Source organism: Trachinotus anak, unplaced genomic scaffold, assembly GCF_046630095.1.
Source record: "Trachinotus anak isolate AG129_WGS33_773 ecotype Australia unplaced genomic scaffold, CSIRO_AGI_Tana_v1 ptg000024l, whole genome shotgun sequence".
Lineage (NCBI taxonomy): Eukaryota > Metazoa > Chordata > Actinopteri > Carangiformes > Carangidae > Trachinotus > Trachinotus anak.
The window spans coordinates 7086604-7105436 of record NW_027273875.1 but is presented as its reverse complement, the minus strand read 5'-3'; the positions used below and the strand labels follow the sequence as shown (position 1 = coordinate 7105436).

General features: G+C 39.4%; 1 protein-coding gene across 2 annotated transcripts in view; it reads left to right on the top strand.

Moving 5' to 3' along the window:
• Positions 1–12876, top strand: part of lrch2 (leucine-rich repeats and calponin homology (CH) domain containing 2) — a 35509-nt gene extending 22633 nt beyond the window's left edge. For both annotated transcript variants that reach the window (XM_071460876.1, XM_071460877.1), the window contains 4 exons: positions 238–350; positions 5284–5421; positions 5652–5729; positions 7110–12876. In XM_071460876.1, coding sequence (XP_071316977.1) covers positions 238–350; positions 5284–5421; positions 5652–5729; positions 7110–7229 — 449 coding nt within the window. In that variant the 3' untranslated portion in view covers positions 7230–12876. The remainder of the gene's footprint in view (positions 1–237; positions 351–5283; positions 5422–5651; positions 5730–7109) is intronic.
• The last annotated feature ends 5957 nt before the right edge of the window (positions 12877–18833 follow it).

The following is an 18833-nucleotide window of genomic DNA, read 5'->3' as shown; positions in this document are numbered from 1 at the left end:
TAGCAGTGTCACTTTTTTCTTGATAAGGCAGACAATATCTAGTTTGTATAGTTTGGATGTCACCAGACAAGGGATTGGTTTTTGGCAACACTTTTACTTGTTTGACTTTCCTGGTGCAATATCTGGTGGCCCAAAGTTGACCTGCTAGGATCGTCAGTAGTAGCTATGTCTAGGATTTTTGTTTTCTCTGTGTGTTTCACTCTGTGTTATCTGTCTGTCTGTTTATAATTTTTTCAGCTTTCACTAGAGGAAGCCGTCAGGAGTACACCTCAACAGACCCCAGCTTCACTATGAGGAGGAAGATGGAGCACTTGAGAGAGGAAATGGAACAGATAGGACTCTTACGGCAGGTCAGAAGCCTCATAGCTTGTTTATGCCTTCTCATTTTTCGCAGAACACTGAGTCATTCAGATGCCAAAGCCTGTCACATCCTGCTTTTGTTCCAGTGTTTACACCCCTCCGTAAGTAAGTGATCTAAATCAAATGTCCAGAGGACTGCATGTTTTCTTAGTGAGTGTTCCCATTTAGTGATACAGAAGTGTCACAACTACACGTGGTTCCTAACAAGTTGAGTCCAACAAATAACTGGCTCATCTGATTTTATTAGGCCTGTGCAATGCAGCATATTTTGCTTGAGGTTCAAATTTTCTCATCTTTCACTTCCTGCCTGGTGCCTCATCACCACGTTGCTTCTGCTAATATCTTCTCAAGTACATAGCTGCCCTTTGGAAACTACCAGCTTTTGTAGTAGTGGTACTACTTAAATACTCACGTTTTAGTAGTAAGATGAGTAGTTTTTAGTAGCAACAGAAATAGTTTTTTGGGCATAATAGCAGACTTTGATGGAACGCTAAACTTAAAACATGCTACTCATCATGTAGCACAGTTAGACAGAAGCCTTGTTACTGTAGGCTGCAGAGTTTTTATATAGAGATATATAGATATGCCTCAATGCAGTTTTCAGACTGCACTGGCATGAACAACAAGATGAATACTTAAAGTTAATTAAGTGTTAGTTAAAAAGTATGTCTGCAGGCAGCAGGAATCAGGAATCGGGAGTAATATCCACAGACAAACTAGCATTCAGTGTTACTCCCCAAAACCTACTGTGTGTATCTTTAAGGCCTAACAAACAAGCTAAAGCTTCCCCAGCCAAGTTCAAAGATATAGGAAAATACTCTCTTTGAATAGTAATCTGTGTCTTATGTGGTTTTTCCGTAAAGACGTTAAATGAAATGTTCAGAATTTCTTGAAGTGATAACGGCCTTCTTTGTCCTTGACTTTGAGGGTGCATTGCTGCATGTCTTTCCACATTACTCCCAGTATATTGTTGTCACCTATTTGCACATGCATGTGTATCCTTGTGCACTCGCATGACACAAACAAAACAAGTCCCACTCATTAAAGAAATGCTCTAAAGTGCTACTAGAAGTCAAAAACTCCACAGGACACTTTCAACATACATTCTCTCATATTACTGAGTGCCTGTAAACCCCAGCCACAGCTCTGTGATTGCAGTGTTGGTTAAAGTTTAAGCTTGTATGAGACATATAAAACATTTCATTATGTGTTTGGACCATAACATATCTGTTTTGCAGAAACACTGAATAACATTTCACTTTATTTTGTAGCTACAGAGTTAACCAATACTATACAAATGTTTGTGCTTTCTAATAACTTGCAAAACGAATCTGAAGTTTGCCTGGAGCTTAGGGTGAGGATTAACTACACCAACGAGCAAAATGAACCACACTAAAACACACCTTTTCATGACAGTAGCAAATCTCTCTTAAATTCAGGGCCTGTCCTGTCTCATGATTTTGTGCAGCCTGTCTTTCCAGTGCTGAAAGTCTCTCTTACATCTTGTGACAGCGCCCATCTGTACACCTCAGCTCAGCAGCTTCTCTCTCTCTCTCAATTGCACGCTTCATTGTCTTTCTAATAAATGTCTATTTTTAGCTTTAACTGGGAAAGCATTGCTTGTCTTGCTCTCCCTGATGACACGCTGCTGTGTGGATGGGGTACTGTAAGCTGAATAACCAGACTGATCGCATAAATATTAACAGTGTATAGCACTCTGGTGCTAATGCCCGGAGAGAAACCCAAGATTTGCTTACAAGATGCCTTTGCAGAAACAGAGGGAAATCAAACCCTCAGCAGCATGTTAGAAACTGTCGGACACACCTAAAGTATGTGAAAACAGTGTAGTGTCCTTGGCTTTAAGTCAATTGTATCCAAAGAACATAGAAAAAGCAAAACAGCTTGAAGATAAGATTCAAAAGTAGCCCACACTGAAAAAGGATGCTGATGCACTGGGAAAGATCAGCTTTTGTGAACTTGGTTAATGAAGCAGAGGAAGCTGCACCCCACAGAAACGATCGCTTGATTATGACCTGTGAAATACAAAGGTGTACAGATGGGGGTGATGTGCCCATCCCATCTGTTTCTGAACAATCAGATATTATTACACCAAAAGATGTTTTTGACTTCACTTGATCTTGCATGCAATTTCAAAGGTTTAGATACCATGACATAGCTAAAGGACTTTCCAAAACAGCAGGTTCAAGGTGTTTTACAACAGAGGATAACAAAGACACTTAATATAGTGTTAAAGGGAAACAGCACAAAGTAGGAGGCTGTTCCAAAGCTGAGAAGCAACAAAAAGGAGTGCAAGGCATGCACCAGCATTGCGTTTCATGCTGAGAACAATAGATTGGACATGTCCTTTTCTGCCAAACCCACCACTGACTTCTTTCCCAGGGAGCTGGGGCACTACTTATGTTGATCAGTCATTTCATTTCCATTTTTCTGAACATTAAATTGGAAGTTCATTCTTGACAGTCAACCACTGTTTCCAAGGTCAAGAATGAACTTTCAGTCTCAAGAAAATCATTGTCACGGCTGGTGAGAAATGACACTGAGCTCAGCCCAGCAAAATTTCACATTTAGGAAACCCAATGCTGACAGCATAAAAAACCCTTGTTCAGCAGCTTTATGCAGAAAGCAAGGAAGCGTTTGATAGTGCACGCATGAAATACCACATAGAAGACCATTAACTTCAATAAAATATTTTTACAAAATTATTACCAGGATCTGTGACTGCTGTGGATTCACTGTGGTAATCGACAATAGTTATTCCCTGTCTAATCCGACCTGAGGTGAGAATGCATCACATCCTTTACATATTTCAGTGACTGGATCATGATAAGGAACACCATCAGATAGACCGAGATCAATTCACTGGACATTGGCAAGAACTTTTTGGTGCCAAAATATGTCATGACACTGACACTTATGGAATTCATAGTACTGAATTCATTAAGATTTAGTACTATCACTACTATGAAGCATATGGAAATCCATCCATTGGCTGTGCTGCGTACCCTTGGTGGGTTGCACTCGGTGAAAGGCAGGGTACATCCTGGACAGGTCACTGATCTATCACAATGCTTACAAACAACCATTCATGCTCACACCTGCAGGCAATTTAGAATGAGACGATTCACCTAACCTGCATGATGTTAAACTGTTGGAGCTAAACTGGAGCACCTGGATTAGATATAAAAATCCCATGACTTATTCATCAAAACCAAATGTCAAATGCATCTGACAATCAGGCGATTGTAGACAGTATCTGATGTGCCTTTGACATATCTTTTGCTCCAAAATTATATCTCATCAGGAGTGGTACTAATTTGCAGCCCTTTTTTTGGAGCTGAACAGTCAAATTATGTTTGTCCAGATATACTAACGGGCTGCACCAAGGTTAGGAAAGAATGTGTCATAGCTTTGTTTGGGATTATGCAAAAAGTATTTATTTTTACTTCTATTCTATTTAGTGATACAAAATAGGAATGATTCCTCATCATTGCAGCAGAGATTGTGTCAAAAATACATTATCAGACACACACAGATGTCAGAGATAGCCAAGTGGAAGAGAGTGATTGAAACAGTGAGTGAAGACAACTTTTTTTTTTACTCTTCAGTAGTAGTTCAAACAGTTAAAACACTTTATTGGCGTCAGTTAAGAATATTGCATATGAGGTCACTCTTTAGGAGGTCTTTATTGAGCCTTACAACAACGGCAGCAACACCCTTGAATGTGTGTTTTCCATCTCTTGTCTCTTACAGCAGTTCCAGTGTAGTGCGATATGTTGAGTGTGAATCAGCCACATCTTGCAGCTGAGTTTTCTTACTTGTTATCATCATGTCATCAATGAAACTAAAGGCTGAATGAACACCAGAAACAGAATAGGTCACAGCACTGAGTGGGAAGGGGTCAAAGGTCACTGACAAGGAATCTGTGGACAGCTGGAGAAACATGAAGGTGACCATATTTGAGCAGAACTGCACAACTACCTGTTATCACATGTTCTGTACTTAGTTCACCAGATTACAACTGAGATGCCTGGGTAACTGAGCCAACTCTGATGAGGAAGACTATGGATTATGGTTAAAAGCTCTGGAAAAAGCTAGCAAGTGGACACTGACTGGATTGAACCGTCAGTTAATAGTTTGGTTTAAAGAATTACCAGAAATATACCACATTAATGAAACCACTACTATTTAATTAATATTGCTTCTTGCAGGAAGAAAGCATGATTGCAGTTCCCAGAGAGTCTATCCATTTCCTCTCTATTCCACTTTTAGCAGCAGAAAGCACCTGTTTCAAGCTTCATTTACTTTCCAGACATGCACACATGCAGTCTTTTAAAAGCACCACACCAGATCAAATTTAGCAACACTCAATGCAATAATAATACATGATCATCTTTGGCTGGGGTTATTTATATCTCCAGTCTTAGGGAACACCAGGTAGTAAATGCCAGATCTGTGAGTCAAAATGCCTATCCGCAGGTGTATTGGAAGCACCACACACTTTTTTTTTTTTCCTAAAAGCAAAACTCCCTTGAAAATCAAAATAATATTAAACATGATTATTATCAGTCACAGTTTATATGATGATATGAACAGTTTTTCTGACTGTATTTGAGTGACATTATTTTGTAAACATGTCCAAATATGACTAACTCATACCGTTCAGTGCAGGCCTGGATAAGCTCCTCAGCTCAGCAGCATCTCACCACCACATGCACTTCCTGCCTAAGTGGGCACTTTCACAAACACAGTCTCAGTGGCACCTTCCTGGAAAGTATAGGACAGGAGAGGGAGGAGACATAGCTCACTGTGAACAATTCAGTAAAAACATATAAATCAAACCAAATACCTCAGTGTTGTTGGAGGACAGTCATGTCATGAGGTAATTTCTTGATGTGTTTGCAGAACATTGAGTCCAGACTAAAGGTGCTGCTCCCAGACGATGTTGGAGCTGCTCTGATGGATGGGGTTGTCCTTTGCCATTTAGCCAACCACATTTGTCCTCGGTCTGTTGCCAGTATCCACGTGCCGTCACCTGCAGTGGTAAGCACGTGAAAAAGTTCATTTTATTTGAAATCAAAGTACCATAGAGTTATAAATTCTTGAGAAAAAACACTTTGGGATAGTAAAAGAGCTTTTTTTTCTTATAGTTTTTGAACTATATGTAGTTATTTTTAAGTACATCCAGCTGTCTAGATGGCGTTACAGCTCCCTAATCTGTTTTTGTTTGTTTTGCTTTTCATCACTAACATGATTGATCTTTTGGGTTCCAGCCAAAGCTTAGCATGGCAAAATGCCGTAGGAATGTGGAGAACTTCTTAGACGCCTGTAAGAAGCTGGGTGTTCCTCAGGTAATAATATTAATTCTCAGTCATGCAAAGTTTTGTAACATAAATTATAGACCTCACGTAATTACGAATTGTATTGCCACAAGTTAAGTCATGCACACTCACTGGTCTGGTTTATGCCTACATTTAGCCGAGCCTCCCACTGATGGAAAATTTCTCCCATAGCTCCTGAAATGAAATTATGAAGACATTTATTGTCTTTTTCTTTGCAAAAATCTGACAAAGCATTCAACTCTTTACTACAAAACATATCATACTGCAGTAGAAATCTAAATAAGCCACTACTAACCATGGCATTTATATACCACTGAATGTAGATGTGAATGTATGTAGTTTGAATTCACCTCTAAAATTCGAGGAAGTTCATTTAAAATTTTGCTGTGTCAAATATTTTCACAACTGAGACAGAAAATTAAGGTGCACTGGATATCCCGCATCTGGATTTATCTTTCTTGGATCAGAACATAATCTATTAGGACAGAGGTCTGATTGATCATATTCAGGGTTATATTCATGCTTAGCTGCACTACCGTGAAAGTTGAGGTTTTAATTCTTGCTATCTGATTTTTAAAAATCCAGATTTAGCAACTAGATTTTTTTTGACTTGACTTGAATTTATGGATCAGAAAATGACCAATAAAAGTTGACCATCATGAAGGTATTTTTTTTGAATACTTGAAAAATCTGAATTTGTAATCCCTAAAAAATACACTTAAAATTTCAAAATTTCAAATTACGCCCTTCAGGAATAAATATTTCAATTCTGTGAATTCAGTGGTATTTGATTTTCAATTTATTAACCTGTGATTTCTTTTCACAATTGGGGATTTAGTTGCACATAATTTTGAAATCATAACATTTTTTTCCATGTAATTTTCCCAGGTAATGAAAGAGTCATCACTGATATTTCTGCCCTCAACTAATACTATACTGCTTTGGTGCTGGTGCACAATTAGACAGATATGTCCAAATCACTCATCTAAACTGTCTGCATGACAATTATGATACATCATATGTAAAGTTTGTGTTCTGGAGAATGAAGCTGTGTTGTTACTGGAGTTTAGTACAAAAGTGAACTGTAATCAACCACAAAAATCCTTGAATAAGTTCTCTGAAGAAGAACTACTAATCACAAAAAGTATAATATGTTTTACTTAAATATAACATGATGGGAGAATTGTTAATGATAAAGACCATAGAGAGAAATCTCTCAGATTAATCTCTCAAGATGTGGACAAATGGGAAACTATCTGCACGGTTGGTTGATATCCACTAGCAGTGAGTAACAAAATATGTTTTTCTATGCCAAAGAGGAACAGCTGTGTAAACCACACCTGTCATTTTGTGCTGTGACTGACTAAAGACGTCTCTCTGCAAACTCAGGACAAGCTGTGTCTGCCCCACCACATCCTAGAGGAGCGCGGTCTGGTGAAGGTGGGTGTGACTGTCCAGGCTCTGCTGGATCTGCCCGTACTGAAGCCCACACAACTGTCAGCTGTTTGACACAAGCCTGAATGTTGTGTCCAACCTGCAGTCATCCAGCCAAACCCTGTCCCCAGCCCAAGCCTGCAGCATTTTGCCAGGGACCAGAGAGCCCCTCGGGGTGAGGACCCAGTGGGTGGTGGGTTTTTGGGAGTCTGCTTCTGCCTGACTGAAAGAGGAGACAGGAGGCTGAAATACCTCTGTCTTCCCATATGATGTCAGCCACCATCCACTTCCTGCCCATCACATTTTCATTCGTATCCTGTTCTAGTTACTGGGGTCATCCTGTATGTGTGTGGACTTGAGATGTAACTGTGTGTTACTTGAGCTGCACAGTTTGGACTTACCGGGGAGAGACAGAAAAGACAAAGGGTCTATAAGAAGACCTGCGCATCCCTCTCAACATGCTCAATGATTATTGAGCTTGCAAGTGCCAGTGACAACATTTCCATGCAGGTGTTGAACACATTGGCGGTGAGGTGATGACTGACATGTAACTCACTCTTTCACTAAAGAGACCTTAGCTGCTCGCTGGCCTCGTAACCCTAAACCATTGACTGACCTCAAGTGGTTCTTACACTCTTGAGTTTCTCTTCTTTTTTTGTGTAACTGATTTTTTTATCATAAAAATTCATTTTTGAATTTATTAGCATTCTGTTTTTTACACGTTTGCATCAGGACCCTACTGTACCTTTTTTTTTTTCAGCAGCCAAGCCTGATTCATGAGTAGCGTTGTTTTTTTTTTTTGTCAATACTGCATTTGATGAATTACCTCTCCTCTGCTTTTTGAGGCTTGCATCTCAAAAGAATCTAATTATAAATGTGGCAGTCATGCTACAGTGGAGATTCTGCCTGTTTTCAAAAACAGATGTGGTTTTTGACACCTTTAAACTACTGTACAAATCATGTGCAACTCTGTATCGAGGTTCTTTCTTAATACACACCTGCATGCACCAGGAGGAGTGACCACTGTGAGAACATGAATGGCTGTTGCCAAAAGCATGACGATCTTGTTTTTTTTTTAGCATTTTTCCAGTTTACATGCAAGGTTTTCGCTTTTGAAAAAAGTAATCTGACTTTTCTAAAGCTTTTGTACTTTCTTCCTGATCATTGCCAGTTATTGCTTATCATTCAGTTCGGAGCATGGGTTTGCCACATTAAACACGAAGCAGTTAGGATTTTATTACTTTACATACCCTCAGATGAAACATGTTTATACTGTATGTTTGTGAGTAGAGGGGTCTGAGTGATGGGCCTCTGTTAAGAGGTAATCACTCCTGCGAACTGCCAGGCCATCCTGCTGTATGTGGTTTCTGATACAGTTCATTATTTCAGGGAAATTGAATTATTTATGTATTTATTCACTTGTTTTATATTTATGTGTTGTCATTTGGTGGGTCTGAACTCTTACTAGCTGAGCAGTTAATTCTCACATTTTTTTCTGTATGTAGGTTTCAAACTGATTAACTGTGAGAATCACTCTGTGTGGAAGTTTAAAACAAATATTGTCACACTGTTTTGTTGATACAGCTGACGATAGTGTTAACAGCATGAAAGAGGCTTAATTCTGTTGCAAACATTGTGCAAGTGGTGATCATGAAAACTGAAAGTTCCAGTTGTGTGACGAAATTGTCATCTGCTAATTTAATTACACAACATTTACCCAGCCTGTAATCTTTTAAATCTATTTGGATGTTTCCTATTATTAATTAATTGTTCAACAGGGCAAATATCAGTCTTCTTGTCAGGTGAGTCCTGCCTTTTTATTGCATTGGATCAAATCCATCAGGCAGCTGCAGTGCACCATTAATTTTAAAATTCATTCTCACACTCTTCTTTTTACACAACACACAATTTTAGGTGCGTGTGTGTGTGTGTGTGTGTGTGTGTGTGTGTGTGTGTAATTAACTGAGGAATGTCATGCTCCATTTCTCACCTGGCCACAGAGTATATTGAATTAGAAAATGCACCTTTGAAGAGAAGCTGAGGATTTAATGACCTGTATTGACCTCCATCAGATATGTTGATGATGTATTGACAATTAGATATTAATTAAATGACCTCTGACTATGGCACAGGCTTTGCTAGTTCAACTAGGCTCATAGAGCAGAGTTTTGAGGTCTAGTTAAGATGTAGCAAATATTTTTTTTGCAAAAACTGCAAAAACTCTTTCACGTGTCATCATGTTAGACAGCCTTGTAACATCTACAAACATGACATATTGTGCCTTAAAGGAGGGGTATCTTTAATTATTTCAGAAGGTCATTGATAATTTATTTGTATCTTTTTCTTTTTAACTCATGAATTATAGTTTTAACAATTCTCTGTACTTCTTTTTTCACTTACAAGTGAACTGGATGCTCTAGATTTCATCAGCGGCAGCTGAGCTGCAGCTCTGATTGGCTGCCAAACTGGAGGAGAGTTGCTGTAAGCTAGAGTTCAGTGTAACTCTTCTAAGAGACTTGCACTTAAATCGCTGACTCTGCCATGAATAAGCTTTTCACTGTTATTGCTTTGCTCCTCATAGCACAAATGCATGTAACTGTTACACCCCATGGTCCAATGTTTTAATTTGAATACTGTTCATGAGAACCTCCGCTTCCTCAGAATTGGCTGTATTGACTGACTGTGTGCCATCATATTCCAAAGAACAGATAAGACAAAGATTTAAAAAAATAGAGAGGGCTTCCAGTTTATCAGGCCTCAAGTACAAAATCTGCATGCAACATCATTGTCACAAGTCCTGTTCAGACTATCACAATGAATGACATCAGTGTTGGGCTACATGCAATCACCCTGCCTCTGGAAATAGCCTTGTCCGTTACACTGTTTCTGCCTCTGCAGACACATCATCTTTTATGGTCCCGGCTACAATATATGTATCAAACAAGCAGCTTTTTAAAGGATAGAAACATATCTAATAACAGTAGGCTATAAAGTGCATCATGTGTCACAGTGGACTGCATCTTAGAACAGCATCTACTGAACATATTCATGTATCACCTTATGAACTGTTAATCTATTATGAAACACTCGCAGATAGTTTCAAAAATAAAACCAAAATTGTAGCGCGCAGAGCTATGTTAGCATTACAGAAGCTGGCTGGCTGTATCTGAACATCAAGAGTCCCACAGGGAAGGCGTTATCACTGACGGCAGCCATGTAACTTCTCGTGAAGTTTGCTGTGTCAAATTTTGGGCGTTAAGATTTAGATGCTTTTGAGATGAAAAGTTAAAAATGGTTCTGGATGCCTAAAAATGATTTGAACTTACTGCCATAACTGCACTATTGTCTTATGTGTCACTGAACATATTCAGTTGTCTTGGGTTTTCCAGATGACACACAGTTCATTTATGTTTTGAAGTAAGATGAATGAAAAGCTGGAAATTAGTTCAACTTTGCTGAGTTTGACATTGAATGCATTTTCATGATAGTGGCACTGAATGAGTGGAGGTGCAAAGGAAACTCATACCAGAAAGAGAATAGTGTGACATAATTATCGTACAGTTACTGTTGTGGCTTTAGTCTGATAAAGGTGAATCATACAATATGTCATAGGACTAGTAGCACAAACAGGTTGAAATGATCTCTCCTGAGGAAAGAGGTAGACATATTTGAACCAAGTATGACCTCCACTTAATGGCAGAATGACTGTGAACTTTGACTTGCCTGTTACCATCATTGTAAAACATAAATGGTAGTTTCATGAAACACCCTGTCTCCACCACATCACACACCCTGAAAGTTGTTGTCCCTGTTATGGTGCCAATTAACAACTGTCCACACACTTATAGACATGGAAGACATGACTCACACCACGTGTAATTATTCTTACAATATTTTTTTTTTTTCATATCCATGGTGACGGCCAATCTATGCCAGGGCATATTACATACCTCCTTAAGTGTATTGATTCAGGTGAAAGTTGCCTAATTGCCGTCAAAGTTAATTACCTTCTTAATTCACAGACAGGCTGGGTCATGCAGGCTGAATCCCAATCAATAAGAAATGTTTTTATTGGACACCCATAAAAATAAGTTCAGTGCAGTGAAGGTAAAGGTGGAGCTTGTCCCCCTTCCTCCAATGGCAGCACCTCATTAGATTGGGTGTGTGGTTTGTTTCCATTCTGTCAGTGGTGCACCCTGAAAGGTGACATGACTCATTCACCTGTTAGCTGAGAAGAGTGGGCCAACTGTAACTTCTGTTGTCTCTTTGAATGCATTGTACCTATGGTTATGTCACAACACTGATGCCTTACTCACCAAACAAAACTGCGGTATGTTACACTGCCCTTTCATTCATCACTAAATAAGCAGTCTCAAATCACAAAGGCATCCTTTATCTAGCGCCTTAGCTAAAGCATTACCATGGCAACTATCAATACTTGTATTCAAATATCTGTTGATGGAACTGATGAGTCACACACATACACACACACACACACAAAAACTGCTCTGGCAAAACTTGTATTAAGAGTATTCAGATAGTTTGTGTACGGATTTTCAACCAGAATATTAAATTTCACGTACTGTTTGATTGCATGTTTAGCTGCAGTTGCTATTCCTTTGTTTACAGGATTGATAAACACAATTTGACCATCTTAAAACATCAGTCACATGCCTGTACATATTCTGACACACATTGCAGTGGCTGTAATCATTCCTCCCGTTAATACTGGCCATGAAGAAATCCACACTGCAGTGCCGTCTGAAGTTCAGTCAAAGCTGAAATAAGGCTGCATCATTCAGGTATTTTGGTGGTAAATACCCAATTTGGGTAGTGAAATGTAATTGTTTCATTGTGACATCGTGTTTTCTATTTCAGTACTGTATTTTATTGCTGAGTTGTGTTTGCTAAAAAGACTAACTTTGGAAGACACACACTTGAGTTTTGTTTTTTTTTTCAACTCTGACTCCTACAGCCTCATATTAACTTTGGCTGAACTTAAGGAAGTATTTTTACATAAAACAAGAGCTGCAGGTTTTGTCTCCATTACTTAACTATGAAAATGGGGATTCTTCAGGGCCGGTATGGAGTAAATGAATGTCTATAGAGGCTCAATATCCTCTTACACATATGGACATGTGAGTGTTGTTTTAAGACAGACATGAAAGACTGTGAACCTATCCTTAAAAAGGTTGGCTTTGCTTGGAGGAGGTGGAAATCATATATAGAACTCTGTTAATCAAAAGTTGTAGCTGATTTTTGCTACATTTTGCTGTTACGTGACACTCCCTTTACAGCACACTTGCAACAAAAACTTAACATTCAGCAATATCTGCAGCATGGGGTCAAACTGGCACATCATTTTCTACAGATAGTGGTGCTGATCTATGTTGTGCAATGTGTATGTGATAAATAACTTGCACTATGACTACATCTGTACCTGTAATTGGTTCATGTGCCACAACAGATATCAGGAATTTTGCTTGTTATGATTTAACACTTGTCATCTCATCCAAAGAAAACAGTGAAAAAGTGAGACATGTCTAAATACTACACTGCCGAGAACAAACTTGTGTATACAAGCTTTTTGTATTTAAAAACAAGTCAAATGCATGCAAGAATACTGAATGACTGAAACTGTACATATCATCTGTATAAATTCCAGGGTTTTTCTTAAAAAAACAAACATGGTCAATATAAAATAAAGTCAAATTCTTTGCAACTTAGGCTGTCTTGTCTTTATTAAATGCATAACCAGTAATCTACTCGTGCAACCTAAAGCAATATCTTCTGTAATGCTGTGACTTATTGTGGGAATGCAACAGCTTGTTAAAGTTGATCATTGATAATAACTAGCTTGGGACTGGTTTCTTCAGAAATTTCAGTAGTGTGTCAGACAAAGATCTGGGAATGTACTGATTGTAGTTTTGCATTCAGTAAGACACAATTAATCGGACTCAACCAACTGATTCCAAAGCAAGAACATCATTACGCAAATCTTAAGTCAGGCAAGACTTGTTTTTAATACTGAAATTGCAATATCACTTTGTGCCACACAACACCTGTGATGTCTCTGCTCTGTTCCAGTTTCCCAGTCAGATTTGTTTCATGTGTCCCAGTCAAAGTCCTTTTCTGTTTCTGCTCCTCTGAATCTGCATCCTGCACCGAGCCTGTCCTTGTCTCTATGCCAAGCTTGACACTCTTACCAGTTTCTGTGTTTTCATGTTTGTTTTCCAGCCTGAACCATACTTTTCCCATCCCTCTGTCCTTTCATTCTCTTCAGGAACAAATTACCAGCTAATCCCAAGTAATATATCACTTTTTTCAAGGGGTATGTCATTTCTCACCAATGCCCAACAGCTGCAGATAATAAAGGTTAAGTGGTTTACTGTCATTTTGTCAAGTTTTTCTTTCACATTTTTCTATATTGTTTCTTATAATTCCATGTTTGCATGCCTCTAAAGTTTCCATTTACCTGCCAAACTGCCATTTCTGCATGAAAAGCAAAGGTAATTTGCTGCTGAGGCTGGAAACTTAATCCAGTAATATGGCCATGATGACGGCATTATTTAGGTTCAATGGTTGTGAACTCCTGTTAATAAGGTTTGGAGAATAACATACAGCACACAAACACACACATGCTAAAAATCTTTGGTTCCTGGAGGTTTATTTTCCTGGGAAAAGGAGACAATTTTTGGCAAGATTCCCTCTAGACTCTCTGTATTCCACCCTTTTCTGTTTCCCCCTCTCCTATGTCTACCTCCCCTTTTCCCTCTTACAGTGAACCTCTGCTCAAATTAGTCAGCCTCAGTTCTGCCCAAGTCAAGTCCTCTACATTCCCAGCCTCAGCATTAAAGTTCCTCCTCAAAGCTCAGTTGTCCTGCATCCAACCCCTGAGCCACATTATCCTGATGTGGTGTGTTTTTCCTTGGACATGCTACTTGTTTCCAACTTCTGGGCTTCCCCTCCCGAGCCATTTCCCTGTTCAACCTCCTGGCAGAATTTCCAAAGCAGCCCTGTTTGATTTTCCTGTGTTCAGTGCTTACTTGACTGGTTCTATGGTTCTAAGTGGCATGTGCCTCATTAATAATAATACTATCCCTTGCATAATGTCACCAATTTAATGATAAATCAGATTCTCTTGAAGTACAATGTGCCCATCAATTCTCTGAGCCATAGTTTCAATGTTGGAACTTCTTTCTTTTTCCCCCCAAACAGGATACATTTTTTTGCAGTCCATGTACCAGGAAGCATTGTTGTACTAGTTTCCTTTCATTTTTAGATATCACCAGAATTATTAAAATTGTGAAGCTATCAATCCATTAACCTTGTATTAAAAGTGTAGCTGTGAAGTTAAATACCTTCCTCTGAGTCACAAATTTCATACAAAGTAGAGACCTCTTTTTTCCTACTCTGCCTATATGGTGGTTGTGGTTGGGCAGCTTATGTTTTGTAATATATCATATAAACACATGACCCTGCAAATCTTTCCGGCCCAGCATTCTGAAAATGGGGAAAACACAGCCACTTACACCCACAGCACTGCTATTTGGGTACATTTCTTGGTCACATCCTGCATTGATTACACATCCGACATCTGACATCCGTAATATTGATTCCCTTCCCATGCAAGTCCCACCTCAAAACACACCTTCAAGCTAGCTTATTCTGTTTAGCTCAATATCGTTTACTCATATTTATTTACAATGCAATTATATTTACTTCAATTTATTTTGTAGTGTTGTATTTTATGCCTTGTACTTTTATACTTTTATATTTTTCTCTGTGTTGTAAGGTGTCCTTGAGTGCCTTGAAAGTTGCCTATAAATAAAATGTATAACTATTATTATTATTAAGATACTTTTCTTACTTGAGGAAGTTGAAGGATTCTGAAAAACTGATTTTTCAGCAAACTGTTGAAACAAGCTGAACAAGCTGTAGTAAAAATGCAAATGTATGTCCACGTAGATACAAGTCACCCGTATTATATATATCCAGTTCTTTTCACATATCAAAAGCCTCACTTAAATTGGATGGAGGAACAAAAGGATTTGTTGATACTGGCGATAAGCAAGAAATCATTCTCCATTCTTACAGTGTTATGTGTTATAGGGTTCAGTAGCATGTATGGTGGGCAATCCTCTCGTGCTATCTCTAGGAAGCAAAGTAGCATCATCTAGCCAAGATGCAACTGAATGTACAATTAAGGATGTTTAGGTAGATGGTTAGATGGATGGATGGTTCGATGATTTTCTTTCATTTAAACATCAACCATCTGTGTATTTCCTCCGGCTACACTGTATTTAACATAGGAATAGTGGTTCTCTTTGTTCTCAGTGGTTTGGAGGGAAAGGGCTTTGCAGGCCAAAAGGGTGGGGTTATATAACTTACTGGGTGTGGTTAATAGGATAATAGGTTATTTCAGGTAAGGCAGGGTAACTTGTGATTGAACAACCACTGCTTTAAATGCTACATTTGAATTTAATAAATAATCAGTAGTTACGCTTAAGAGGTAGAGTCAATTTTGGACAGAATGATTAGTTGGGCCACAAGTCTCTCAAACCTTTTTCCCTTCAGATATCTCGACTGTATGAATCCTTTTATCATGACTGGGTACAACATGTGACACACTACAGGCCATAGCCCTCTTGGAAGTTGGGGGTCCATTAACAGCACTTCATTTCCTTCTTTGCCATTTGTTCTGTACCTGTAGGTTGGGGAGGTAGTTTGTGATGAATGATAACCACAACTGACCAGCTAGAACCTGAGTGTGGCACCACCATGTTTGTCAAAGGAAACTGGTGTCTCCATAGACTGTGTGTTTAAGAGAAGCATCTACCCCTCTACCCCCCCCCCCCCCCCCCCCCCCCCCCCCCCCCCCCCCAATGCAACACTTCGTCAGAAATGCTGTGACTTCCCACTGTCAACCTGGGCGCACCTTTAAGGACCTAATTTTCCTTCCCCACAATCCCCCAAAATGAGGGACATTTGGGGGATTAAAGTGGAACTGAATTTGGAATTTACATATCTGTTCTCTCAGGTTTGTGTTCATGGCTGCAAATACATCTCTCCACTCCTTGTCTCATCCTTTGAAGATGGGGCCACAGTCAGAAAGAACAGCCATAGCCTTAACCTGGAGGGAGGTAGGTCTGCCGTTTTGGGGTATGCAGGTTTGGCTCACCACTTCACAAGTCTGTTAGCCACAAAGGCCTTGTGCCTTCAGAAACATCACAGGAAATGTGTAACTGTGTGTCTTTCACTTCACTGGAAATCTGAGGTTGTCACCATTGTACCATCTGGGGAAGGTGATGTGAACGAGGTTTGGGGGTTCACCCTTCCATTCCTCCCAGGCTTGTTTCAGATCACCAGGGAATATAAGGCTGATTGAAGCAAGAGGGTCATGTTGGGTCATATTGTGAAGCCAACACTTTGTACACATTTCTCAATGTTAAGATTGGTAGGAAATGGGTCTACGGGACTCTTCAGACCTGGTATTAACATGCGTCTTCAGTGATCCGATCATAAGTGGTTAGCTCTAAGTACATCTGTTCACACTTGGCTTGCGTCGCCATGTGTCTCGAGTGACCACTTGTGATCAAATCTACTGTGTTTGTTTTTAACAATCTGACAGAGGTGTCCATGTCAAACGTGCTTCTGTGTACATGTATGTGTGAGAGAGAGTACAAACGAGAGCCAGAGCGGCGTGGAGGTGTTGAGCGAATCAATCCTCCCCTCTCTTGTGTTTGTCCTCGTTTGGTCCATGTCTCTTTGTGTGTGTGTGTGTGTGTGTGTGTGTGTGTGTGTGTGTGTGTGTGTGTGTGTGTGTGTGTGTGTGTGTGTGTGTGTGTGTGTGCGTGCGTGCGTGCGTGCGTGCGTGCGTGCGTGCGTGCGTGCGTGCGTGCGTGTGTGTGTCAGGCTGGGCATGGCTGACCTACTTTTGGATACCCACTGGCCCTGACTAGGCCTCCTCAATGCCCCTTATACTCCAGGCTCTGATTGTCAAATCAGGTACAGCTGTGCTGGTTCACCTGCTGGAAAAAGGGGAGGGGCCAAGGACACAACACACATACACAAACACTACTCCGGCACATAACGCAGGGTTTTCAACTTATGATTAAACAGACCCTATATCCAAAAAAAGGTGGTGAATACATCAATTACAGTTAAAATTGATGTTTTGAATGCATGCACTGTAACACTATTAAACCAAATCCATGTATGTGTTTGTATTTGGACTTACTTAAAGTTCTATTTATGCTCAACCACATCACAACAGTGTACTATATATACCATAGACATAATTTATATGATGGCACACTTTTTACTCTGTGCCAAGAAATAGAAACTGCACATCCTCACACTCACCTACTGACTTTAGCCTTGCTGCGGCATGAACAATAGATTATCATCAAAATCAAACACTTAAACACTTTGCACTTAAAGAAGATATGAATCATATTTAGTCATGTGGATTTACACGCTTGATTTATCCTGTCTGCACTCCAAAGCCCAAGGTTATCTAAACAGACAACATTTTGATTGGGCAAGAAAAACAGATAAAAAAAAAACATCAGAAAATCCGAAAGTAAATCAACTTGTGGTTTTGAGTCAGTGTTGTGCTTGTTATTTGGCCTTAGTTGCTTTCTGATGTAAAAAAAAAAAATGTTTCTTAGGATTCTGTCAAGTAAACATGAACTTGTTAGAAATACCAAATCATACAAATGAAAGTTTTTAAATATTTAATTTGATCATGCAGGAAAACCCATCATAGCCTTTGGTGTTATGGATGCTTTATGTTTCAACATTGTTATAACTGGAATTATGCCCACCCAAACAGTGAGGACATCAGTTTACAGTTACTAGATTTGTCACATTAAGCTTATGAAATTCAGGTGTTTATTTTCAACTAAAGTTGGAAAATACCTCAACATCATGTGTCAAAAAAAAACATGACAAAAGACGAGCAAGGCAAACAAGGACAAACAGTAAATCGAAGAGGAGAACTTGGCATGGCATGTGTAATCTGTGAGATCAGCGGTGGAGGTGGGCGCATGAATGAAGAAGTGTCAGAGTGCAATGTTGCAATGTTGCAATGTTGTAGGGGGCACAATAACACAAACAACACAAATCAAACACCAAGCAGGGAACGAAAGAGAACCAGAACAGAGCTCCAACAGGGTTTCAAAAGCACTGGCACACAGGACACGGGTGCGCCAGGTTTGCTGATGAGCCCGGGTACCGATGACCCTTTGACTCCCCCACCAAGCAAAGGAAGCGGCCACATGCAAAGGAAGCAATAGGTACACAGGGCAGAGAGGATCATCACACATGTCATACTTATCAGTTATTGACAAGTACATCACACTCGTGAGAGAAAACAGAAAAAAAGCAGTGAAAAAACAGATGAGAACAAATGTAGTCAGGTAAATGCTGTTTACCGCTGTTAGTAGACTGCTGCCAACTGACTGATGAGTTTACCTTTGCTGTTAACTATTTTGCAAACCATTAGAGGATAAATTCTTTGTGATTAACTATGCATACATACATATATAAGTGTATATATGTTCTACCTTTCAAGTCAAATTCAACTCTAGTTTCTGTAAAGTTAGACAGAGGAAGCATTCAGATCTTTTGCTTAAATCAAAGTAGCAATATTACAGCACAGACATGTTACAAGCA